Here is a 25,390-nt window from a genome sequence, read left to right as displayed (position 1 = left end):
CTCTCTGAAAACTCTAGAAATGGGCATTTTGGTAGAGCCAGCAGATACAGGAGATGTGGGGAGGGCCTCCAGTTCAGCTGAAGGCAGATCTCTAGCTAGATCCAGAACTCAGCTTGGTTGAAGTGTCAAAGCTTTTGGGTAAGAGTTTAAACCTTTATGAGAACTCCCTGAAGGCAGAGACTTTGGCACATGTTCATCTTAGTAAGCTGGTGCCTGGCACTGTACCCAACACACAGTTTACCATTTTTATGTAAGTGAGTAAGTGGATGGGTTGATGGAAGAAGGAATCAAAAGCTTTAGATCAAGGGGGCTGAGAATTTTGTCTAGAGAATCTCAAGGACAGAGAGTCAAATGTTTCCGGTTGAGAATGTTAAAATCAAAAGCTGAGACTTTATACTGATAACTTAGCTGATAGATGGGAAAAGCTTACCATGGCCTCCCACTAGTATTTAACTCTCAGATCTGAGTTTTGATTAATAGATTATTACCGTTTCCCTGTGCCATGTTTATGAAAAATCAAGCACTGTGGGTATAAGGAAGCTAAAGCTGCCAAAGGGTTTTATATGATATGCCTTTATAACCTCCAGACAGATACAAGCCCTTATCTTTGGAGATACCTATTGAAATATGGAATGCTAGGCTGTCTGGCTTTCAGTGGAGTGTAATGGGTGAAGATGGAGATAAAGATGAATCAAGGTTGGATGTAAGCTGATCATTGTTGGAACTGGAAGATGAAGAGATGGGGTTTCATTATACTCATCTCTATTTTGTATGTATTTGAAAGTTTTCATAATAAATGTAAAAACAAAAAACCAGAGCACACCATAGGCTCAGCGGAGCTTTTGGTTGCTTTTCCCTGAGCTTGTGAATAGTGTGATCACTGAGGAAGAAATGGATCAAAGGAGAGGAACACGGCAGAAAGAAGAATGTGGGTTTTGAGTTTGCCATAGCTCAGGCCCCTCCACGGTGCGACCTTGGGCAGGTCTCTGACCTTCCCTAAGTCTGGGTTTCCAGGGCTGTAAAAGCAGGAGCACTTGGTCTCCCTTGGTGGTTGTTGAGAGGGTGAGGGATAAAGTGGGCATAGCATCTGAGGACAGCATCTGGCTCATCTTCGGGGCTCATAGCTGGCACTTTTTATGATTATTAGGCAAAGACAGAGTAACGAAAGGGCACAACTCTGCCTCAGGGTTCCCAGCTACCCCCTTCTTCCCTACATGAATTACAAGTGCCAAGGGTTATATAACCACAGAGGTAATTTATTGTTTTAGAAACAGAACTCTCAAAGATCAAACTGGACCACTCTGGGATTTACAAGGACCGTAACCAGTTTACTGCCTTTTGAAAAATGAAGCAAGAAAGAACTTACAGAAGAAAAGCATATTAAAACAGTGGGACACCATGTTATACCTGTTGAATTGGTCTCCTTCTTTCCCCTAATTAAGGATAATATCCCGTGTTAGTGAGTTTTTGGCCCAACAGTTTCCTCACATATACATTGGTATACCCTCTGGGAAAACATTTTGGCAGTGTGTATTGAGAGCCATCTAAAAGCCCAAACCCAAGACTTAGCAATCACTCTTTGAAATGTATTCTAAGTCAGTAATGCTGAAGAAGAAATGTTATGTAGCCATTTAAAATGCTTATATAATATCATAGAAAAAAGAGTTGTGATGTAAGCTTGCAGACTTGTGCCTATATTGTGATCACCACTGTGCAGTTGTTTTTTTTTTAAATTTTGGCTGTGCTGGGTCTTTGTTGGGGCATGCAGGCTTTTTCTAGTTATAGCGTGGGCTCAGTTGCCCTGCAGTATGTGGGATCTTAGTTTCCCAACCAGAGATCGAACCCACGTCCCCTGCACTGGAAGGAGGATCCTTAACCACTGGACCACCAGGGAAGTCCCAGTGCAGTTATTACACTTAAAAGTAAATGGAGACTGGAAAAGAGCATGGAGAAGGGAAGATAGTATGTTAGAATCATGGGCAGTGGCTTATTTTTTTTTTTAAGAAATTTCTTTTATTGCTGTTAAAGATTGTGCTTGCATGCGCCGCCTCCCCCCTCCGCCCCCTGCCCCCCACACACATATGCACTCAAAGACTGTGCAAGAAGGTCTTTGAGTCATGCCTGGGACATTTAGAACATGGATAAATTCTTTCCCTAAAATAGACGAATCAAAACCCAGAAAGCCCCGGAAACTGGAAGGTTTTAAGTAGAGAAGAAATTGAAACCAAGACTTTCACTCTTGAACCATGTCGCTGCATAACACTGTACTTCGATGCTTCTTTCAGCTCTTTGCTGTCGTGTCTCAACAGCTTTGAACTCTCTCTGTCCCCAGGTTCAGTTTCAGAAGCTTCAGCAGCTGCGCCTTACACAGTACCACGGAGGATCCTTGCCCAACGTGAGCCAGCTGCGGAGCAGTGCCCCCGAGTTCCAGGTACCCGAGATGCTTGCTTCCTTCACACCTCGTGAAATCTCAGCTCCCTGGCCAGGGATCGAACCCAGGCCCTCAGCAGTGAAAGCAGAGTCCTAACTACTGGGCCACCAGGGAATTCCCAATACTTACTATACTTTCTTTGAACTGAGTGGAGTGTAAAAGAGGCAAAAATTTTCCTTGAAAAGATTAGATATGAAAGGATAAAGTTCAGTAGTGTTCTGGGAAATCCGTTTCGCAAATGGTCTAATGTAGCAGTGGAAATACACTGTGAGCTACATACATCAGTTAAACATTCCTTCATTTAAACCGTGTTAAAGAGAAAGAAATCAGTGTAATTAATTTTAATATTGCTTAAATAATTTCAATAATTATTTGACCCAGTCTATCCAGAATAATATTATTTCAACATATAATCAGTATTAAAAAATTAATGAGATATTTCATCATCTTCTTTTTTTAAATGAAGTCTTTGAAATCTCATGTGTATTTTGCACTTAAAGCATATCTTAATTTGTACCAGTTATGTTTCACCACCTTTATGTGACTGGCTTCCACTGTATCAGACAGGACAAATCTATGGCACAGATAAGTGGTCAATATTTTGTTTAGAGGAGTAGCGTCACAGAGTGCTTTAATCACTCATGTTATTGAAAGCCTTATTCAAAACAATGTGGAATCAGTGATTTAGACAATGGTATATGATATTGTTGTTGAAATCTGAATTAGATTTAGGTATCGAGAAGGTAATGGCAACCCACGCCAGTACTCTTGCCTGGAGAATCCCATGGATGGAGGAGCCTGGTAGGCTACAGTCCATGGGGTCGCTAAGAGTTGGACATGACTGAGCGACTTCACTTTAACTTTTCACTTTCATGCATTGGAGAAGGAAATGGCAACCCACTCCAGTGTTCTTGCCTGGAGAATCCCAGGGACGGGGGAGCCTGGTGAGCTGCCGTCTATGGGGTCGCACAGAGTTGGACATGACTGAAGCGACTTAGCAGCAGCAGTCTCTGAAAAATTAGGAGCCTGACATTTTCGTTAACACAATTTAAGATTAAGTGTTAAATCTGAGATATAAACTTTAAAATGAAGTATAACTGTATTCATTTAGATGCCTCTCTATTTTAAAAGTACTGTCTTCTTTCTCTGTGGTGAAATCTGGTTCACTTGTTTGATGATGTCCCGTAAAGCAGAAGTAATATTATTTAAACGGAGGCTTCCGTTTGAGAGTGCTGATAGAAACTCTTAAGTATAAGGTGGAAAAAGTACTCTGTGAACCGGTTTGTGCCTTAGTACACTGGAATCTTGTCTTGAGTATAATGACTTTGGAATCTCACCATAATAAGGCCTGCGTTAGAAAGCCACTTCTAGCAGTCAAGCTATCTTACATCTTGGCCTATTGGGTCATTCAGTATCCAAATAAATTAGATCTCTACTTTATGCTGGAGTTCGTGCTTCAGAAAATAGGCCATCGCTAAGGGGTACTGGGTTTGAGATTCCAATTTTGTGGTACTCCTGTCAGCCTTGGAGGAATACAGAACGAACTGTAGTGTCCCTCCCCTGGTATATTGGATGAGATAAAGTGACAGGCCCTGGGCTCCCCAGGATTCTTTCTCTGAGTAATTTCTAAACTTTGAAGCAATTGCAAACTTATAGAAAAGTTGGGAGTACAGTAAAAATAGCTCTGTTTTCCCCCTTGAGAATAAGTTGCTGATCTCATGCCCTGTCAGCCCCAAATACTCGACCATGTATATTTCCCACCAGCAAGGCTATTGTTCTACATGAGCTGAATAGAGCCGTGAAATCAGGAAATTAACAGTGATGTGTTACTACCATTTGACAAGCTTGGGCACCTTCAGGGTGGTATGGCTGTGGACACATTATTGATATTTGATCCTGAGACCCCATTCAGGTTTCCCCTAGATGTCCCTTTACTGTCCTTGACAGCAAAAGGATAGAGTTCAGAGCACATACATTGTCTTTAGCCCCTTCTGGACAATTTTTCCGTCTTTTATTTATGACATTAAAAAAATCATTTTTGAATTGTGTGACCTTGCCACTTCTGAAGGTCGCAAGCCAGTTCTTTTGCAGAATATCCCTCGATTGGGGTTTGTCTGATGTTTCTTCAAGATTAGATTTAGATTATGCGTCTTTGGCAGGAATAGCCAAAATTGATTTTAATTTTGTATCCAGTGAAGTGGGGGATTTTTCATTTGCATGATGTTCACTTTTATCACTTAATTCAGGTGGTGTTTGTCAGTCTTCTCCACTCTAAAGTTACTCTTCTTTGTAATTAATATGTATTTTGTGAGGAGGTAATTTATCTGGATTCTCATCACACTTTCAATTTATACATTTATTTATTTCTACATATTTATATGGTTTAGTGATTTCTTATATTATCCGATGGGTTGTAATCTCTAACTATTACTGGTATTTTGGTCCTCACATTTTCCCTGATTAGGCTGATAGGAGCCCCTTCCCAAGAGACTTGTCAAACTGAGAAAAAAAGGGAATCCCAGAAGCATAAATTATTTTTAAGCCAACAGTTTTAGGGTTTAATTTGTATACAGTACAAGTAGCAAGGGGGGACTAGCCTCTAGTTGCAGTGCGTGGGCTTCTCGTTGCGGTGCTTTCTCTCGTGGCGTATGGTGTCTAGAGCTCATGGGCTTATGCTATGTGTGGGCTCAGTAGTTTCGGCTCTCCGGCTCTCTGGCTCTAGAGCACGGGCTCAGTGGTTGTGGCATATGGGCTTAGTTGCTCTGAGGCACATGGGATCTTCTCAGATCAGGAATTGAACCCGTGTCTCCCGTGTTGGCAGGCAGATTCTTTACCACTGAGTCACCAGGGAAGCCCTGACCTCTCTATGATTCACAGTTTTACATTGTATAATTACCACCACAATCCAAGTTAAGAACAGTTTCATCATCCTGCAAAAGTTCCCTTAACATCCCTTTGTAATCTGTTTCCATCCCCACCTCCTGCCTCTGGAACCACTTATCTGCAGTTTTGCCTCTTCCAGAGTGTCCTCCACATGGAATCAGAAGCAGAATTTGTTGACATAGAAATTGCATTTGAGACTCACTCACCCCTATTGTAGCATGTATGTGTTTCTTAGAGCTGCCATAGCAAAATACCACCAACTAGGTGGCTTACATTTTAAACAACAGAAATTGATTCTGTCACAGTTCTGAGGCTGAAAGTCTGAAGTCAAGTCCATAAGGCTATACTCTCTGGGGACTCCAGGGAAGACTCTATCTCCTCGTCTCCTCCGAGCGTCTCTTGGCTGCCGCCAGTCCTTGGTGTCCCTTGGCTTGGGTGCTGTCACTGCACTCTTGGCCTCTATTCCATATGGCCTTTCCTGTTTGCCTGTGTTCGAATACTCCCTTCCTTCTCTTATAAAGACACCACCCTAATCCAGTATAACCTCAATGGCAACCCACTCCAGTACTCTCGCCTGGAAAATCCCATGGACGGAGGAGCCTGGTGGGCTGCAGTCCATGGGGTCGTGAAGAGTCGGACACGACTGAGCGACTTCACTTTAACTTTTCACTTTCATGCATTGGAGAAGGAAATGGCAACCCACTCCAGTGTTCTTGCCTGGAGAATCCCAGGGACGGGGGAGCCTGGTGAGCTGCTGTCTCTGGGGTAGCGTAGAGTCGGACACGACTGAAGCAACTTAGCAGCAGCAGCAATGTGTTTGCATCTGCAAAGATTCTCTTCCCAAATAAATCACATTCACAGGTATTTGGGGTTATGACTTGAACAGATCTTCTTGGAGGAACATGATTCAGCCCACTACACTGCAGTTATCAGTTGTTGTTTAGTCGCGGAGTTGTGTCCGTGTGTCTTTTGTGACCCCACGGACTGTAGCCCACCAGGCTCCTCTGTCCATGGGATTTCTCAGGCAAGAATACTGGAGTGGATTGCCATTTCCTTTTCCAGGGGATGGTCCCAACTCAGGGATGGAACCCGAGTACCCTGCGTTGGCAGGTGGATTCTTTACCACTGAGCCACCAGGGGAGCCCAGTTATCAATACTTGGTTCTGTCTGTGGCTGAGTAGTATTCCACTGGAGGGAGAGACTATAACTTGTTTATCCATTCATCACTTGGTGAGCACTTGGATGGTTTCCACCTTGGGGAAGTTGTGAGTGAAAATACTCACATCCAGCTTTTGTGTGAACACCTCGTGGCAGAACTTTTGGATCAAACGTAAGTGTGTGTTTACCTTTGTGAAAGACTGCCAAACTACTGTACACAGTGGCTGTACCATTTCACATTCCTGCCAGCAAGGTTCCAGAGACTCTGCACTTTCTCCAGCCCTTGGTATTTCAGTTTATTTATCTTTTTAATTATGATTTAAAAAGCACAACACAAAGCTTATCATCGTCACCATTTTTAAGTGTGCAGTTGAGTAGTGTTGAACATATACACGTTGTGGTGCAGCCAATCTCCTGAACATTTTCATCTTATAAAACTGGAACTCCATACCCGTTAAACAGCAACTCTATTCCTTCATTCTCCAGCCTCTGGCAACCACTGTTCTACTTCTGTCTCTATGACTCTGACCACTCTAGGTACATTATATAAGTGAAGTCATATAATACTTGTCTTTTTGTGACTGGCTCATTTAGCATAATGCCCTTGAGGCTCATTCATATTGCAGCATGTGACAGGATTTCCTTCCTGTTCAAGGTTGAATAACACTTCATTGTATATATATGCCACATTTTGTTTACCCATTCATCTACTGATGGACACTTGGGTTGCTTCTACATCTTGGCTGTTATGAATAATGCTACTATGAACATGGGTATGCAAACACCTCTGTGAGATCCTGCTTTGAATTCTTTCTGATGCATACCCAGAAGTGGGATTGCTGAATCACATGCTAATCCCATTTTTAATGGTTTGAGGGACCCCCATACTGTTTTCTACAGTGGCTACAGCATTTTGCATTCCTGCCAACAGTGTACAAAGGTTCCAGTTTCTCCACATTGTTGTTACTATTTGCTGGTTTTATTTGAATTTTTTTTTTTTTTTTGATAACAGCCCCAGCAGCAGCATCCTAGTGGGTGTGAGGTGGTAGTGTATCAGTTTTAAAAAGTTGATCATTCTAGTACATGTGTAGTGGTATTTCACTGAAGTTTTAATTTGCATTTTTCTAATGACTTAAGAGGGCATGGCAACCTACTCCAATATTCTTGCCTGGGAAATCCCATAGACAGAGAAGCCTGGCAGGCTATAGTCCATGGGATTGCAAAGAGTCAGACACGACTGAAGTGACTTAGCATGCACAGTACGAGATGACTTACGATATTGAGCATCTTTTTGTATGCTTATTGCCATTCTTATCTCTTCTTTGAAGAAGTGTCTGTTTAAATTTTTTGCCCAGTTTTAAAAAGGAGTTTTCTTCTTATTATTATTAAATAGTTAGAGTTCTTTATTTATTTTGGATACCTTTTCTTCAATAGATATGTATTTGACAGTTTGTCCTGATCTGTGGGTTATCTTAATTTTATTTTATTTGGTTATTTTATGTGGGTTATTTTAATTTTCTTAAAGTTTTGAAGAGCATAAGTTTTACATTTTGATGAGGTCCAGTTTATCAAAATTTGTTCTTTTATGATTTATCTTTTATATTTTATCTAAGACTTCTTTGTTTAATTCAGAGTCAGAAAGACTTTTTTTTCCAATGTGTTCTTCAGAAGTTTTATAGTTTTAGGTTTTATACTTCAGTAATTTCAAGTTAATTTTTTTAATGTGATGCAAAGAGTGGGTTGGAGGGCTCTTTTTGCATATGGATGTCGAGTTGTTGAGCATCATTTGTTGAGAAGACTTTCCTTTCCCTACTGAATCTGCCTTGGCACCTTTTAATATTTTTATTTACTTCTTTATTTGACTGCACTGGATCTTAGTTGCAGCATCGAGATCTTCCTTCTTCCTTGCTACATGCAGGATCTTTAGTTGGGTCATGTGAACTCTTAGTTTTGGCATGTGGGATCTAGTTCCCTGACCAGGGATCAGACTTGGGGCCCTGCATTGGGAGTGCAGAGTCTGAGCCACTGGAAGTCCCACTTTGGCTCCTTTGTTGAAAATCAATTGACCATATATGTGTGGGTCTGTTTTTGGACTCTGTCTTCTGTTCCACTTCTGTTCCATCATTTCGCTAATATCACACTGTTTTGATTGCTGTACCTTTACAGGAAGACTTGAAAACAGGTAACAGGAGTCCTTTAGCTTTGGTCTTTTTCAAAATTTTTTTGCTTATTTTAGTTCCTTTGCTTATCCATAGAATTTTAGACTCAGCTTATTGACTTCTACAGAAAGGCCTGCTTGGATTTTAATTGGGATTTCATTGAATCTATAATGATGGTGAATCTAAAACTGATGTTTTAATACTGAGTCTTCTAATCCATGAACATGGTACAGAAGCAGAGGTTCTTGAGTCAAGTATTATTTAAACACATTCCACTTCCTTTTTGTTTATAGATCCTTTTGGAGTTTACAGAATGTTTTCACTTCTACTGTTCTACTTGATCTTGCATACATTAGTTGGTAAGCATGCTGCTGCTGCTGCTAAGTCACTTCAGTTGTGTCCGACTCTGTGTGACCCCATAGACAGCAGCCCACCAGGCTCCCCTGTCCCTGGGATTCTCCAGGCAAGAACACTGGAGTGGGTTGCCATTTCCTTCTCCAATGCATGAAAATGAAAAGTGAAGTCACTCAGTTGTGTCCGACTCTTAGCGACACCATGGACTGTAGCCTACCAGGCTCCTCCGCCCATGGGATTTTCCAGTCAAGAGTACTGGAGTGGGTTGCCATTGCCTTCTCCAGTTGGTAAGCATAGTACTGTGTTAATATTGGTTAAAGACTAATTTTCTATTCTAATGGAGGATCTGAAAGTATACTCTTCATCTAATCCATTGGGCTCTTGTTTGGAGAACACAGAGTTACCTGATGAGTAAACCAAAGTAAGCTTTTCAGGCTATGTTCTGATAGCCCTTAGCAAGAGGCAGGTCATCAGTCAGGAATGGGTAGGGTCACAGCCCTCCCGTTTCTGGGCAGGGCCTGGCTTGTGTACATGGAAGGCAGAGAGAGGAACTGAGTGTTGTCCTCTCTCTGAGGGTCAGGGGAGGGCCAGCTGGTCTCTGGCGTGTTTCAGTCCGCATGACAGCCAGGGCCTCTGTTGACTGTGCAGCCTGATTGTCAGGCAGCTACAGAGAGACACAGAGGACATCTATTTGTATAGCACTCTCTGGGTGCAACTGTCCTTTCCTAACCTTCACATAACTCATCTAGTTCTTTCAAACTGTGTCACTAAAAACTAATCACATGTTTGACATTTCTGACTTCTTTAAAAAAAGTTGGGTCATCTTATTTGTAACTGAGAGTTTATAAGATCTAACTAATTTAGGAAACAGTCTGATGGGAGAAAACCCTGTTGCAGGCAGCAAGATGTGGGCCAGATGTGGAACCTGATTTTTCTGAGACCCACTCCCAATACACAGGGGTGTAGTGAGGCCCAGAGTTCCTGTAGCAAGTATATAGGAGAAACCGAAATTACAAATCCTGGTTCCATGTTAATGGCTTTCCATTGCTGCATTTCCTTTAAAATTTTTATAAGATTCTTTCAAAAATGATTGACAGAAGATTTATTGGTTGAATTGAAACAAATGGAAGACTTAAGTAGCAACATGAACCTTAAAATGCTACTAATAATAGCCAGCATTTGTTGAGTGTGGGCTGTGTGCCAGACACTGCATTAAGCCCACTACAAAGATTATTTCTTTTCACAAAAACCAATTGGAGTTGGTATATGTTTTTGGTAGTTGTCAAAGCATTCTTTGAGTCCTATGTGATAAAATAACATAGCAACAAATTATAGTTCTGAGACAGAAAGTTTATATTTATCACTTTTGACTTCCTTTTTTCCCCCCTGTGCTCTTCCCATTCTCCCCACCCTGCCAAGACCTGTGCTGTCCAATATGGTAGTCACTGCTGTGCTGTGCTTAGTCGCTCAGTCATGTCCAACTCTTTGCTATCCCATGGACTATAACCCACCAGGCTTCTCTGTCAATGGGGATTCTCCAGGCAAGAATACTGAAGTGGGTTACCATGTCCTTCTCCAGGGGATCTTCCCAACCCAGGGATCAAGCCCACGTCTCCTGCATTGCAGGCGGATTCTTTACCATCTGAGCCACCAGGGAAGCCTAAGAATACTGGAATGGGTAGTCTATCCCTTCTCCAGGGGGTCTTCCTGACCCAGGAATTGAACAGGGGACTCCTACATTGCAGGCAGATTCTTTACCAGCTGAGCTACCAGGGAGGCCCATGGTAGTCACTAGCCATATTTAAATCTTTAATTAAGGTGAAATAAAATAAAGCACAGCGGAAGATTCACTTTCTCAGTCACACAAGCCATCCTTCCAGTCTCAGTAGGCGCACGTGGGGGTGGCCGCTCCTGCGGTCGGCACTCCTAGGTTAAGGCTGCGCGTGCCCTGAGCACCCAGTGCTTTCAGATGGTCTGTGCTCCCTCCTTTCCTTCAGCAGCCAGTCAGGTCACTGTGTCTTGGCTAAAGTGCTTGTTTGGATTATAAGAAAAGTGTTCTGGGGCAGTTCTCAGTGGTTAGGACCTCACGCTTTCACTCCCGAGGGCATAATTCCATTCCTGGTTGGGGAACTAAGATCCTGCAAGCCAGTAGTGTGGCCAAATAAATAAATAAATATATAGATATATTCTGATTAAATTTATATAAAAATTTTTGAATGGACCTAGATATTATTATACTAAGTAGCAATAAGTCAGACAAAGAAAAATACCATATGATATCACTTATATGTGGAATCTAAAATATGATACAAATGAACTTATTTACAAAACAGAAATAGACTCCCAGACTTAGAAAACAAACTTATGGTTACCAGTGGGGAGAAGGAGTTGGGGAGAGATAAATTAGGAGTGTGGGATTAACAGATACAAACTACTGTATATAAAATAGATGAACAACAAAGTCCTACTGTGTAGCACAGGGAACTTTTATTCAGTATCCCCTAGTAAACCATAAAGGAGAAGGATATGAGAAAAATGCGCATATGTATAACTGAATCATTTTACTGCCCACCAGAAACTTAACACAACATTGTAAATCAACTGTATTTCAATTTAAAAAATAAAAAATGTTAACTTCCACTTCACTACTCTGAGGCACATGCATTTTGGAAGAGGGTACCTGAAAAAATCACGCATCTCCAGTTGGCAGAATTCCACACAATAAATGGTGGTGGTTAATCTGAAAGGCTGTGCAGAAGGGCTTATCCTTAAATTATGGAGTGCACACACACACACACACACACACACACACACACACACACACACGCTGGTGGGCGTCTGAACGAACAAACTGACGTGTGAGGCCTTTGTGTTCTCCTGCTCCTTCCCTCCTCTAAGAGAGGATTAACTACTCTTCTTTTTCTCTTCTCACTAATTGATAGATAATCAATAAATACATTCATAAATTTCTTGCAACCACTGTGGTGGCAGAAACGTATTTCTGTATGAAGCTTAGGAAGCGTGGAAATGGGTGAGCTGGCCTCTCTGCAGAAGACTGTAGCCCAGTTGGTGATGGGTGAACCCGCTCAGCTTTGGCCCTGAGGTCTGGGCAGCCTGCACGCGGCCACTGCCCCTCACTGAAGGACGGCTGCTATGCCTTCGTTCCATGATCGTGGACTCTCAGAGACGATCCCAAAATAGTTAGGGCTTGAGTCATGGATGAGAGTCTCCACAGAGACCTCAGAACAGCCTCTCTTGTGCCTTCAGATGGTCTTCAGAAATTCTATCTATCTCTACCTTCAGCTCCCTCTGAGAGCTGATGGTATCTGCTGACCCTCTCCCACCTCATTCTCCCTTCTCCTGAAGTCATGGCAGCAGCTTGCAAGGTGAACTTGCCCTGAGCCTCTGCCTCCGTTAGGTCCTGGGCAGGAGTAGGCTGTGGTGTGCCGAAGAGTGTGGCTTGGGTGTCCAAGCTCTGGCTCCACTGCTCTTTTGATCTGTGATCCGTGGCTTTCCCTCAGCCTCTCTAAGCTTTTTTTTTTTTTGGTATGTAAAGTATAATCATAATTATCCATAAGGTAATCTGAGATCGTGGGAGGCATGGAAGCATGGACTGAGGGATTTGGGAGCTGGACTGAGTTAAGGGAACTAGGGTGTAAAGATAACTGATTCCTTCCCAAGCCGCTAACTAAATTCTGTTTATGTATGCTCGTTCGTCATAGTTTGTGGCTTCTGTGGCAGTCATCTCTCAGAACTTAAAAGTGAGAGGGAATTTTGTTCCCAAGGTCATAAACCTTAGCTAGTGCTGCACTTGGGCACAGCATGCTCTCTTCCAGCCCTGAAACAATACCCTTTTATACAAATACTATTAGTTAATAATAGAGAGGGCAGTGACCTTGGTCTTCTGCGTGAGATTTAGAAGACCACATTTATAGATTATTTTATCATGCGTTATTTCCAAGAAAGATTTTCACCGATTGCTAGTATCTGTCTTATGTCTTAGTTTCTTTTCCAGCAAACGATAGTTTTCTGAATTTGTCACTAAACTTTGTTTAGGAGTCTGTACCCCCCAAACTACATGCACTTTGCAACTGTAATTTTTTCCCCGCTGTCTATCTCTGTGCTTGATTAGCTGCCTGTTTTGCCTTTGCTTTTGACTTCAATGAGAAGTTCTTCTCTTCTGCCCAAGGAAATAGTGAGAAGCCCAGAAAGCTAGGGGCTTACTTAATAGCTTTGGAATGTGCCTCTGTCCCAAAATAGGAACTGTGACCAAGAATATGGTTGTCATATTTTTAATACAGAGTCATGTAGTGCTTTCCCCCCTTTTTGTCTAACCATACATGTTGAGTAGAAAACTTACAGAATGAGGGAGAAAAGTAGGCAACTCATGAATCTCTAGGCACTCAGAGTAGAGGTCTGTGATATTATGCTAGGGGCAAGGCAACACTGGCCCCACACCCTGAATCGGGAGCATCTGCCTCCGTGAGAACTTGAACGAGAAACCTGGAGTACAGCCACATTCATTCTGCCCTTCACGTGCTCCCAGCTGTTCCTGTAGTGGAGGGTAAGGAAGAGCGTGGATACCCCAGACAGTGCTTCCGAGCCTGAGCTGTGTTCCATTAGTTTAAAATTTTTTATGCCAGATAATACTGGAAGAGATGGGAACTTCTCCTGAGAAGTCCACCTGTTAGATAAAATCAGGGGTCTGCTTCAAAAGAAATTCTGAGGACCAGAGTGCCTGACATTTTGTTGTTACTGTTTTTCAGATGCTAAGTTGTGTCTGACTCTTTGCGACCCCATGAACTGCAGCACACCAGGCTTCCCTGTCCCTCACTATCTCCTAGAGTTTGCTCAGATCCATGTCCATCGAGTCGATGATGCCACCCAACCGTCTCATCCTCTGTCGTCCCCTTCTCCTCCTGCCTTCAGTCTTTCCCAGCATCAGGGTCTTTTCCAGTGAGTCAGCCCTTCACATCAGGTGGCCAAAGTATTAGAGCTTCAGCTTTAGCATCAGTCTTTGCAATGAATATTCAGGGTTGATTTCCTTTAGGATTGACTGCTTTGATCTCCTTGCAAAGGACTCTCAAGAGTCTTCTCCAGCACCACAGTTCAGAAGCATTTTGCTTTAGAATAAAAGCTTTAGTGCCACACACAGGCTGCCTAGCATGATGGCCAAAAGGTCATGAGTTCAAATCCTGCCTCTGCCGCTTTCCAGCCAGGTGACATGGGACAGATTACTAACATCTCAGCCTCAGCTTCATCATCTGTAAAGTGAGGGTGGTGGCAGGGCCCATGTCAGAGTTTTGTCGTGAGGAATGGATGAGTTAATACATAGGACACTGTCAGAGCAGTGCCTGGCACGAGGTGAGCCTTTGGAGGTCTTTCCTCTTGTTGTTGGCTTTGTTCCTACCCTCTACTCCCACCCTGCTGTTCCTACCACTGTAATTACTTCTACCACCTCGTCTGTGGCCACCTCTGTGGGCACTACTGCCTCTAGGGCTTTGGCATCTGCCTGGCTTGAGTTCTAGCTCTGCCACTGTTTAAGTCCAAAAGCCTCCATGTCTGCATTTGCAACATAGGGGTGTTATGAGTGTCCTTCCCAGGGGCCTGGTAAAGATGACCTCAGGGTGTCATGCAGGTAGGGCTTGTTGCTGTCTTATTTTACTGCGACAGCTTGAAGCCAAGGTGTCACCCACAGAGTGCTGGGCTCTGTGGTGAGTTCCAAGTACTTTGTTCTTGTTAATAAGCTGCCAGTGCTTGAGAATTGACACGACTGAAGTGAGTTAGCAGCAGCAGCAGCAGCTCGAAAATTATTTTTAAAAAGTAATTGGAACTAAGTCAGGTTATCCTCATGTAGCATTGCTGTTTGCTTGCATATTGAGAAATGGGCAGGTGCTTGGAGGGTGGGGACACCCGGGGTACACCTGCTGGACTATGGGTCCTGCATTTGAAAGTTGAGAGCTTTGTGTGAAGCAAAAAGCAGGTGCGAGAGCCATGGGTCTGGGGTGCTGGCCCTTCTGTCACAGAGAGTCCTGTCCACAGTCTTGCACATTCATGCTCCTCCACAGGGCAAATCCCTGTTCCTGCTGCTTGTCAGACCAAAGTGCCGTCCTCCCCAAATCCAGCCATTTTTATCCTGTCCAGACATGTGTGGGTGTGCAAAGTCGCTCTGTCGTGTCTGACTCTGTGACCCCCATGGACTGTAGCCCACTGGTCTCCTTCTCACCGTGGTGTTATTCCAGCAAGAATACTAGAATGGGTCACCATTGTTATTCTGTCCAAACATACGTGTGTGCTCAGCCGCTGAGTAGTATCTGACTCTTTGTGACCCTATGGACTGTAGCCCACCTGGCTCCTCTGTCCGTGGGATTATCCCAGCAAGAATACTGGAGTGGGTAGCCAGTTTCTTCTCCAGCCAAACATGTAGATACTGAGGAAATACTTGTTTGGACTCTGAAAATCACTTTCCATGTACATTAAACAGCTACTATGACTTGGTGTGACTTTACCCATTAATAAATATTGACTGAGTGCCTGTTAAGAGTCAAAGATAACTGTCCACTTAGGAAGCTTATAATCAAGTTTGAGAGACAGGTTGTGTACACAAGAACTTGAGCAGAAAAGCATTGACTCTAGTTTCTTTTTCTTTTTTAGCTTCCATTTTAAACTTTTATATTAAAAAAAAGTAACACATTGCGTTTTTTTTATAGCTTGTTCCCTAATTCTTTGTGGTTCCTTGAAAAGTGATATATACTAAATGTATAAAATATAGAAAATATGTAAAAAATGAAAAAGGAACAGAAAAAGTTATCTGTATCTCATCAACTAGAAGTCTCCTTTTGAATGTTTTATTTTAGTTATTTTTCATGCATCTTTTATAGGTGGTATCATTCTCTGTATTTATAACCTTTTAAGAAAATTTCAACCATTATGTAATCATTATTTCCCTAAGTTATTAAGATACTTTATAATTTTAATAGCTAAATAATATTTCATCACAAATGACATAATTTATAAGCACTTTCCGTATATTTTGGATATTTTGATTGATTCTGAGTTTTCTTTATTACACATCATACAGTAATAAACATCTTTGTGTATGAGTCATCTGTGTTTCTGAAACATAGATTCCCATAGGAAGAATATTCAAGGAGTAGAAATATTTGTAAGGTTATTAATACATGTGGCTTTGTTGCTGTTTTGTAAATATCAAAGATATTTAACCTAACAAAAATTTTGACTCTGATTTGAATATTTATTGCCTTAGCCAAAATATTCATTACCTTAGGTCCTTAGCCTTTGCAGATCTTACGTTCCAAGTATTGACTGTTCAAGAATGACTTCAAAGGGGGGAAATAAAACTATATAGATACATATATACGTGTATATATATGTGTGTGTGTATATATATATATATATATCTGAATCACTGCTATACACCAGAAACTAATACAACATCGTAAATCCGCTGTATTTCAATTTAAAAAAACTAAAAAAAAAAAAGGAATGACTCCAGAGTTCATGACATAAGAAGTCTGCATATCTACTGAAGCACAAAACTTAATCACATGGACCTTGAGGGGCCATGAGTTGAGCCCCTTGCCTAGTGAGTGACCAAGGCTGCTTAGCACATGTTTCACTGGGGCTTCATGGTTCTTTCTGCAACACCTCTGGTATGTTGCTTTAAAAATTAATTTTTTTTAAGTGTAGAGAACTTCTGTGAAAACTGAAAAAGCCATTAATTTATAGTATACAAGTATGCAAAGAAAATCTATGATCATCAGAGAAATGTGACTCAAGAAAAAAACAAGTTTGTACAATTATTTCCATATTAGAAAAATGAAGATTTTCTTTCCAATTGTTTACCAGTGTTTATTAATCTGTCAGTCATAGAAAACAAATATGATTTCTTGTTTAGTGCCTACTGAAGAAATTTTTCTCTTTATAATAAGTCGTGAAATGGTTATATGTATCTTTATGACAAAATAAGAAAATACATTCATGAAATCATCAGACAGTAAGCTGCAACAGCTCAACAGACATTATCCCCCTTGCATTAATTCTAAAAGTTCTTTGTATTTTGGTGGGAATGTCTTATACTCTAGCTAGGAGAGACAATATGTGGAAAACAATTTAATCAGTGTCTAGGAAGGAGTCAGAGAGCACTCTTAGCAAAAGAGACACTGCTTAGACCAATCACAGGTTAAGCTCTGCTTAACCTAATACCTCTGAGTGGAGCCACCCACCTGCCAGGCTCCAGCATCATCATCTAGAGCAGCTTCCCCTGCTCCCTTTGTCTGAACTGTTCCCCTTCAAGTTGCTTTCTGTCCTCTTGGTGACGAGGGGGTGGCAGTTAGTTCCTATCTCGCCCCCAGCGTGTTTCTTGCTCTGATTTCCCAGTCCCTTGGCAAACTGTCACCCCCAGCTCTTCCCATCCCAGGAGCTGCCTTTTCTTCGCTCCCTTCTGCAAGGTCTCAGACACGTATGAAAGGAGAGACTCATGTTTCTGCACGCCCGGACCTTTCACATAGTGACCTGGCTCCATGGCCCTGCCCAGTGTGTTAAAGGCCTGGAGTCAGTCTGTGATGGGCCAGCATCACCCTGATGATGCAGCTGAGCACAGATATGGAGTCAGGTCTATCTGGTTTCTGGTTCCCGGTGTGGGCTCCTTCCCCAGGCTCCGGAGGCCACGTGACGCCTGATCAGCCAGCCTTCTCACCATCCCTGAGGCCCAGAGAGAGAAGCAGATGGACTGGGGCTGCCTCTCACCCTGTAATTTGGCTGCAAGTCACCATCGTTGGCCTCCTGCCTCAGCTCTGATAACTGGACTCCTGTCTGGTTCGATTGCCAGGATCCCATGGTAACCTGCTTCGTATCCCTGGGCCTCCCTCCCGCAGACTGAAGTCCTGCCCTGAGACGGTGACCGTGGCTCTTGGCTGATGTCAGCCACCCCTCTCACTGGATCCCCGTGCCCTAGATTTCTCATTGTTCCAAAGGGCCTGCAGTCAGGAAGCCTCTGTTCTGGACTCTTATCTCAGCAATGGCAACTCTGCCGTCCCAGTTACTCAGGCCAAAACCTTGGGCTCATCCTGAACTCCTCCCGTTCTCTCTCATCTCACGTCTGAGCCTTCAGCAAATTCTTGGTCCTACATGAAACATGTATCCTGCCTCTGCCTCCTCTGATCTGCACCTGTATCATTCCTGCCCTGGATTCTTACAAAGAACCTCCCGACTGGTATCCCGGCTTCTGCCTTATCGCTTTTCAGTTACTCTCAGCTCTGCCATTTGAGTGACCCTGTGAAAAAATGAGCCAGGTTCTGTCACTTCTGTTTTTGGAGTCCTCTGTGGCTTTCCGTCTCACAGCGTAAAACCAGTGTGAAGCACAGTCCCTGCACCGTAAGGCCCTTCCCCTCTCTGCTCTCACCTGCTACATGTCTGTCCAGCACCCTTCTCACCACTCTCTCCACTCTGGCTCTTTTCTCTGCTCCCCAAACCCTCCCTTGGACCTCACTGCCAGGAATGCTCTTCCCCCAGATATCTTTTTTTTTTGGCCGTGCTGGGTCTCTGTTGTAGCACTTGGGCTTCTCTAGTTGCAGTGTGTGGGCTTAGTTGCTCCGAGGCACGTGAGATCTTAGTTCTCCTACCAGGGATCGAACTTGCATCCCCTGCATTGGAAGGCAGATTTTTTAAAAATTTATTTATCTTTAATATTGAAGGATAATCACTTTACAATATTGGGTTGGTTTCTGCCATACAACAACAACAATCAGCCATAAGTGTACATACATTCCCTCCCTCTTGAACCTTCCCCCCCAAACCCACCCCTTTTTTGATTGTCACAGAGCACAGAGTTTGAGCTCCCTACATCATACGGCAAACTCCCACTGTCTGTGTATGTTACATATGGTAATGTCTGCGTTTCACTGTTACTCTCTCAATTCTTTCCCCCACTCCTTCCCCAGCTGTGTCCACAAGTCTGCTCTCTCTGGCTGCGTCTCCATCGCTGCCCTGCAGATAGGTGCGTCAGTACCATCTTTCTAGATTCCGTGTGTATGCTATATGGTATTTGTCTTTCTCTTTCTGACTTACTTCACTCTGTATAGTAGGCTCTAGGTTCATCTACCTCATTGGAACTGACTCAAGTGGAAGGTGAATTCTTAACCACTGACCATTAGGAAAGTGTGCCCTTCCTCTCTCAGATACCCAAATGGCTTCCTTCCCCCTGGTCTTAGCTCTTTATTCAGATATCTCTCTTCGGTGAGGCCTTCCCTCCTTAAAATCATAACCCCACCCTACTCTCTTGTTTCATTATTTTTCTTCTAATCACTATCCCACATGCTATGTATTTCTGTTTATTCATCTTTTTTTTTTTTTTTTTTTCTGTTTCCTCCATTGGAATGTAAGCTCCATGAAATCAAGGGCACTTTGGTTCACTGCTATATGTCCAAAGTCTGAAACAGTGTCTGGTCAGGGTATGAATTCATTAAATTATCTGTTGAAAGAATGAATCAGGTAGTTGAATGTTTGCCATGTGTCAGCACTGTTCCAAGCATTTTATATGAACATTATCTCATTTAATTCTCATGATTACCTATGTGATGGTACTTTTGTGAATCCCATTTTGCCGATGAGAAAACTGAGTCTAATGAGAGAGGTTAAGTGACTTGACCAAGAGGATCTGACCACACACAAAACATTGGTTAGGACAGTGTGTTAGAATGAATGCTTCTTTTTACTAAATGAATCTGCATTCAAGTCCAGCTCTGTCGGTTATTGGTTGAGTTAAAACCTCTGTTGAGTGTCAGTTTTCTCAGATACAAAATATGGACAATGATTCTACCTCTCAGGTAGCAGGACTGCATGAGATCATGGGTATGTGATTTTCGTGTATTTTTTCCTGATGACTGGTAAGGTTGACATTTTTTCATAAATATATTGGCCATTCAGATTTCCTCTGGGAATTTCCTGTTTGTAGCCTTTACCTTGCTTTCTTTTCCTTTCTTTTTTCCTTATCAAGTTGCAAGAGCTCTTTAACATCAGATATATACAGTGTCCTATGTGTTACAAATAGTTTTCCTCCCACTGTCGTTTGTCTTTCGGTAATGTTTTTGGAATCTTCTTTTACTCATGTATGGGCAGACCTCAGAGACACTGCAAGTTCAGTTCCAGACCACTGCAATAAAGGAAATACCACAATCAAGCAAGACATAGGAGTTTTTTTTTTGTTTCCAGTGCATATACAAGTTGTGTTTATACCATATTGTAGTCTATTAAGTATAATAGCATTATGTCTAAAAAAACAACATACATCCCTTCATTAAAAATACTAAATTGCTAAAAAAATTCTTTAGCAAGTGGTAATATTTTTTACTGGTGGAGGGTCTTACCTCTGTGTTGATGGCTGCTGATCAGGGTGGTGGTTACTGTAGGCTGAGGGGGCTTAAAATAACACAACTAAAGTCTGCTGCATTGATTGACTGTTCCTTCCACAAACAGTTTCTCTGCAGTAGTCAATTCTGTTTCATGACATTTTACCCACAGCAGAACTTTCAAAATTGGAGTCCATCCTCTCAAACTCTGCTGCTGTTTTATCAACTAAATTTAAGTAATATTCTAAATACTTTGTTGTCATTTCAACAATCTTAACAGCATCTTTTCCAGGAGTAGATTCCATCTCAAGAAATTACTTTCCTTGCTCATCCATAAGAAGCAATTTATGTTTAAGTTTTATCATAAGGTTGCAGCAATTCAGTCACATCTTCAGGCTCCATTTCTAATTCTGATTCTCTCACTGTTTCCACCACATCTGCAGTGCCTTCCTCCCTTGAAGCCTTGAATCTCTCAAAGTCACGCGTGAGGGTTGGAACCCACTTCTTTAATGTTGATATTTTGACCTTTTCCTGTGAGCCATGCATGTTCTTAATGGCCTATTGAATCTTTTCCAGAAGGTTTTCAATTGACTTTTGTACAGACTCATTAGAGGAACCACTATCTATGGCAGCTAGAGCCTAATGAAGTATATTCTTTTTTCTTTTGGCCACACCGTGCATGGCATGAGGGATCCTAGTTCCCTAAGGATCAAACCAATGCCCCCTGCAGTGGAAGCACCAAGTCTTAACCAGTGGGCCAACCCGGAAGTCCTGAAGTGTATTTCTTAAATAATAAGACTTGAAATTACTCCTTGATCTATGGGCTGCAGAATGGATGGTTCACACCTGCTAACACAACATTAATCTCCTTGCATGTCTCCATCAGAGTTCTTGGGTAACCGTGTACCTTGTCATCAAGCAGTAATATTTTGAATGGAATCTGTTTTTTTCTTTTTTTTTTCCTGAGCAGTAGGTCTCAAGCATGGGCTTAAAATATTCAGTGAATATGTTGCCAACAGACGTGATATCATCTAGGCTTTGTTGTTCCATTTATAGACCACAGGCAGGGTAAATTTAGCATAATTCTTAAGGACCGTAGGATTTCCAGAACAGTAAATAAGCATGAGCTTCAACCTCCAGTTACCAGCAGCGTTAGTCCCTACAGGAGAGTCAGTCTGCCCACTTTGAAGCTTTGCAGCCAGGCACTGACTTCTCTCTAGCTATCAAAGTCCTTGATGGCTTCTTCTCCCAATAGCAGGCTGTTCGTCTACACCAGCAGTCCCCAGCCTTTTTGGCACCAGGGACAGGTTTTGTGGAAGACAGTTTTCCTGGACCGAGGCTGGGGGGGAGGGTGGTTTCAGGATGATTCAAGTGCATTGCTTTTATTGTGTGCTTTATTCCTATTGTGATTACATCAGCTCCATCTCAGATCAGCAGGCGTAGATCCTGGAGGTGGGGGACCCTGGTCCGCTGAAGATCTGCTGTGTAGTGTAGCCACCTTCATGAATCATCTTCGCCAGGTCTTCTGGATAACTTGCTGCAGCTTCTACATCAGCATGTGTTGCTTCACCTTGTACTTTTATGCCATGGAGGTGGCTTCTTTCCTTAAACCTCATAAATGACCTCTACTGGCTTCAGAAGTTTCTTCTGCCGCCTCCTCACCTCTCTCAGCCTTCACAGAATTGAAGAGAGTCAGGCCTTGCTGTGGACTAGACTCTGGCTTTACGGGAATCTTGTGGCTAGTTTGACCGTCTCTCTAGACCACTGAAACTTTCTCCGTATCAGCAATAAGACTGTTTCCCGTTCTTATCATTCATGTGTACACAGGAGTAGCACCTTTACTTTCTTTCAAAAACTTCCCTTTTGCCTTCACAGCTTGGTTAACTGGTGCAAGAAGCCTAGTTTCTGCCTTTTCTGGCTTTGGACATGCCCTCCTCACTTCAGCTCAATCATTTCTAGCTTTTGATTTAAAGTAAGAGATGTGCAGCCCCTCCTTTCACTGTGAACACTTAGAGGCCACTGTGGGGTATTAATTGGCCTAATTTCAATACTGTTGTGTCTCAGGGAATGGAAGAGGGATGGAGGACGGCCGGTAGGTGGAGAAGTTAGAATGTGCATATTTACTGCTTAAGTTTACTGTCTTATCTGGACCCAGGTCCGGGGTGCCCCAAAATAATGACATCAAAGATCACCGATCACATATCACTGCAACGAATACAATGATAATGAGAACGTTTGAAATTGCAAGAATTACCAAATGTGACACAAACGCACAAAGTAAGCAAATGCTGTTGGAAAAATGGTACCAATAGACTTGCTTGATACAGGGTTAACACAAACCTTCAATTTATAAAAAACAAAACAAAACGCAGTATCTGCAAGGCACATTGAAAGCATTATATGCCTGTAGTTAGCGATCGAGCGTTAGTGGCCGCTCAGACCCAGGAGAATACAGATTTACTCATTCAGCAGTACTGCTTGAGTGTTAAGACCTCACAGGATGGTCGCTCAGTCAGGGCAGTGCTGTGTCTCTGACTTTGAGTTTGCGTCACCAACGGCGGCTGTCTGCTTTGATTGTAGCAGATTCTTGAAAAAGAACGTGTTTTCTCAGAGTCAAGTAGACCCGACATCTCCCAGACTTTGGCCACATAACCAGAAATTTCCAGAGGCTTGGAATTTGTGGGCGTAGCTCCAAGAGATCAGGCCTGCATCGTCCTCTCCTTTCCTTGGCAGCTCTGCGGCATGGACAGAGCAGAGAACGAGGCCTTCAGACTTGCCCAGTGCGGTGAGCTCCAAAGGCAGCTACTGGATGCATAGTTCCTCCTCCCAGCCTGGGAGGCTCTTCAGAAATCATGTGATGTATTACCAGGTCGCCAGCTCCGTGGGTGCTTGAAGGTCAGGGTGGGTGCAGCAGTGTGGACCAAGAGCAGCATCCAAGTGTCCCCCGCCCGAGCCCAAGCTGCAGGTCCGTGCCCCTGGAAAGTAAATGTCCTGGGAATGAGTCACCGATCCTCAGACGTCTCACACAGGAATTGTCTTGCAAGCCTCTTGGGGGTCAAACAAAATGGGTCTCTCAAAACCTTTAATAACACAAAAGTCCTTGTTTTGAAAGAAGCATCTTCAGCAAATTTCTCCCGTAAGACTCTACAGCCTGCCAGCCAGTACAGCAAAATAAACAGTGTTCATGCTCTGCTTTCATATCTTAGCACCTGGTCAGGTATGCAGTCCTCGGAGGCAGACTGGGGATCTGATAACCAGCTTCCCCACCAGCTAGCACTGGGACTGTAGACAAGCTCTCTAAACTCTCTGTGTCTCAGCTCACTTGTCTGAGGTGTGCTACTAAGAGTACCTAATACAACATTGTGGTGAGAATTTAATTACAACATGTGTCTTTAGAACAGTGCCCGACACTTAGGTACAAGGATGCTTGTTCCTTGAAAGAAAAGCTATGACAAACCTAGGCAACGTATTACAAAGCAGCGACATCACTTTGCCCACAGAGGTCTGTATAGTCAAAGAAACGTTTTTTCCAATAGTCACGTACGGACGTGAGAGTTGGCCCATAAAGAAGGCTGAGTGCCAAAGAATTGATGCTTTGAACTGCGGTGCTGGAGAAGACTTGAGAGTCCCTTGGAGAGCAAGGAGATCAAACCAGTCAATCCTAAAGGAAATCAGCCCTGAATATTCGTTGGAAGCACTGATGCTGAAACTGAAGCTCCAGTACTTTGGTCACCTGATGCGAAGAGCTGACTCATTGGGAAAGACCCTGATGTTGGGAAAGTTGAGGGCAGGAGGAGAAGGGAGGGACGGAGGTTGAGATGGTTGGATGGCATCACTGACTCAATGAACGTGGTTTGAGCAAATTCTGGGAGATAGTGAGGGACAGGGAAGCCTGGCACGGTGCAGTCCGTGGGGTCACAAAGAGTCGGATACGACTTACCAACTGAACAATAGCAAGAACACGTAGCTATTGCCTGAGAAATGCTGTGAAGTTCCTGGTACATACTCTCCTGTTGAGTGAAATTCTAGAAGCTAAGTGTACCAGCCTTCCAATTTGATTTCAGTAAATTGTCGGTATCATTTTTCTGTCTTTCATTGCAAGTACTCTTTCTAGGGCTAGAGAGTTAAGCTTTGGCTGTTTATATAAAGCTGCTCAAATTCCAGACAGGCTAGTTACTTCCTACTCAGTCTTCAGTGACTAGCTGAAAATACTTTTGTGGAAAGTCTTCGTCAGCCTCTCATGGGGTCAGCAAGGCTGTGTGTTGATCCCCTGACCCAGCACAGCTTCCAGGAAAGGTAGAGGGAATAAATACCCAGACAAAGAAGATGGGCCTGAGTGGTGCACAGCCCAGGACAGAGCCCAAGCCTCTGGATTTCCTTGCATTTCAATTTCACGTTAAGTTCATCTCGTATTGATACGAATACTTTGCTCCTGAGCCCAGCTTGTGACTACTGAATCATGAAGAGAGAGAGAAAGAGAACTACCTTTAAAGCAGTGATTGTCTCCAACTAAACTTTTCAGTTCTCACACTTTTTGGCAGTAGAAACAGCCAAAGTTTTGTTCTGATTCCCTGCAAAGTTTCACAAGAGTCAGGAGTCAGAATTGGTCCCTGTGTTATGAAACTGCCATTTTTTATACTTTAGACTTTAAAAATGAATCTTTAGTTGTGTATGACTACTTTTGATGTTTTCCAAGAGTCAGGATAGCATCTGCAGAAGATTCTACACTGACCTTGATACCGGGTACCAGAGCAGTTTTCCCAATTCCAAAGCAAGAGTCAGTGCTTCAAGGAACTCCCCAGGTACAGAAATTGGCTGCCTTGGAGACAGCTCACTAACTAACATCTTAGCCCTCCTCTATCTTTACCCCCACCCTCTTGGGGACATGACTTCAGAAAGCTCTCCCCTAATTTTCTCCTGTAACCTCAGCAGAGGCAGTCGCCTTGGAAACCATCTCCTTTTATGTTAGTTTGCTTGAGTGCAAGAGAAAACATTTCCCCACAGACATTAATTAGGTAGAAGTTTAACAGTGGCAA

The 25,390-nt window shown here is 42.9% G+C and overlaps 1 protein-coding gene across 4 annotated transcripts in view; it reads left to right on the top strand.

Moving 5' to 3' along the window:
* Positions 1 to 25,390, top strand: part of CRTC3 (CREB regulated transcription coactivator 3) — a 96,069-nt gene that overhangs the window by 7,232 nt on the left and 63,447 nt on the right. For all 4 annotated transcript variants that reach the window (XR_009492112.1, XR_009492111.1, XM_024982322.1 and 1 more), the window contains exon 2: positions 2,333 to 2,431. Coding sequence is in view for 2 of the 4 variants with exons in the window: in XM_024982322.1 (XP_024838090.1) it covers positions 2,333 to 2,431 (99 nt within the window). In the remaining 2 variants the exon portion in view is untranslated. The remainder of the gene's footprint in view (positions 1 to 2,332; positions 2,432 to 25,390) is intronic.

Source organism: Bos taurus, chromosome 21 (assembly GCF_002263795.3).
Source record: "Bos taurus isolate L1 Dominette 01449 registration number 42190680 breed Hereford chromosome 21, ARS-UCD2.0, whole genome shotgun sequence".
Lineage (NCBI taxonomy): Eukaryota > Metazoa > Chordata > Mammalia > Artiodactyla > Bovidae > Bos > Bos taurus.
The sequence above is the reverse complement of the archived record's forward strand: the minus strand, read 5'-3'. Positions and strand labels throughout refer to the sequence as shown.